Source organism: Apaloderma vittatum, unplaced genomic scaffold (genome assembly GCF_000703405.1).
Source record: "Apaloderma vittatum isolate BGI_N311 unplaced genomic scaffold, ASM70340v1 scaffold27666, whole genome shotgun sequence".
NCBI lineage: Eukaryota > Metazoa > Chordata > Aves > Trogoniformes > Trogonidae > Apaloderma > Apaloderma vittatum.
In genome coordinates, this window is record NW_009723745.1 from 354 (window position 1) to 774 (window position 421).

Here is a 421-nt window from a genome sequence, read left to right on the forward strand (position 1 = left end):
CTTGACGGGATGTGTGGCGCCCCAGAAGGGGCTTGGGGAGGACCTGGCTCCTGGCAAGAAGCCCTGGTGGGTGAGGCGCCCCAGAGATGCTCGCTGTGTTCGAGGGTGGCTGTCTGGCGTGGCACCTTGTCACACTGTTGCCTCAGTTTCCTTTCCCCGTCTCTTCTCCACCCCAGTGCATGTTGATCTTCATCATCGGAGGCTTGGTCATCCTGGCGTACTGCTCGCAGGCCAGCAACGAGCGCACCTACCAGGAGGTCGTGTGGGCCGTCTGCGGGAAGGTGCCCGGCGTGCTGTGCGAGGTGGCCATCGCCGTCTACACCTTCGGCACCTGTATCGCTTTCCTCATCATCATCGGAGACCAGCAGGACAAGAGTAAGTTCATCCCACGGCAGGAACAAAAAAAAACCCAACGCTTGTC

The 421-nt window shown here is 60.3% G+C and overlaps 1 protein-coding gene across 1 annotated transcript in view; it reads left to right on the forward strand.

Annotated features, from left to right (window-relative positions):
* SLC38A7 (solute carrier family 38, member 7) overlaps positions 1 to 421 on the forward strand; it is a 3,934-nt gene that overhangs the window by 307 nt on the left and 3,206 nt on the right. Inside the window, exon 2 of the mRNA XM_009872242.1 lies at positions 177 to 375. Coding sequence (XP_009870544.1) covers positions 177 to 375 — 199 coding nt within the window. The remainder of the gene's footprint in view (positions 1 to 176; positions 376 to 421) is intronic.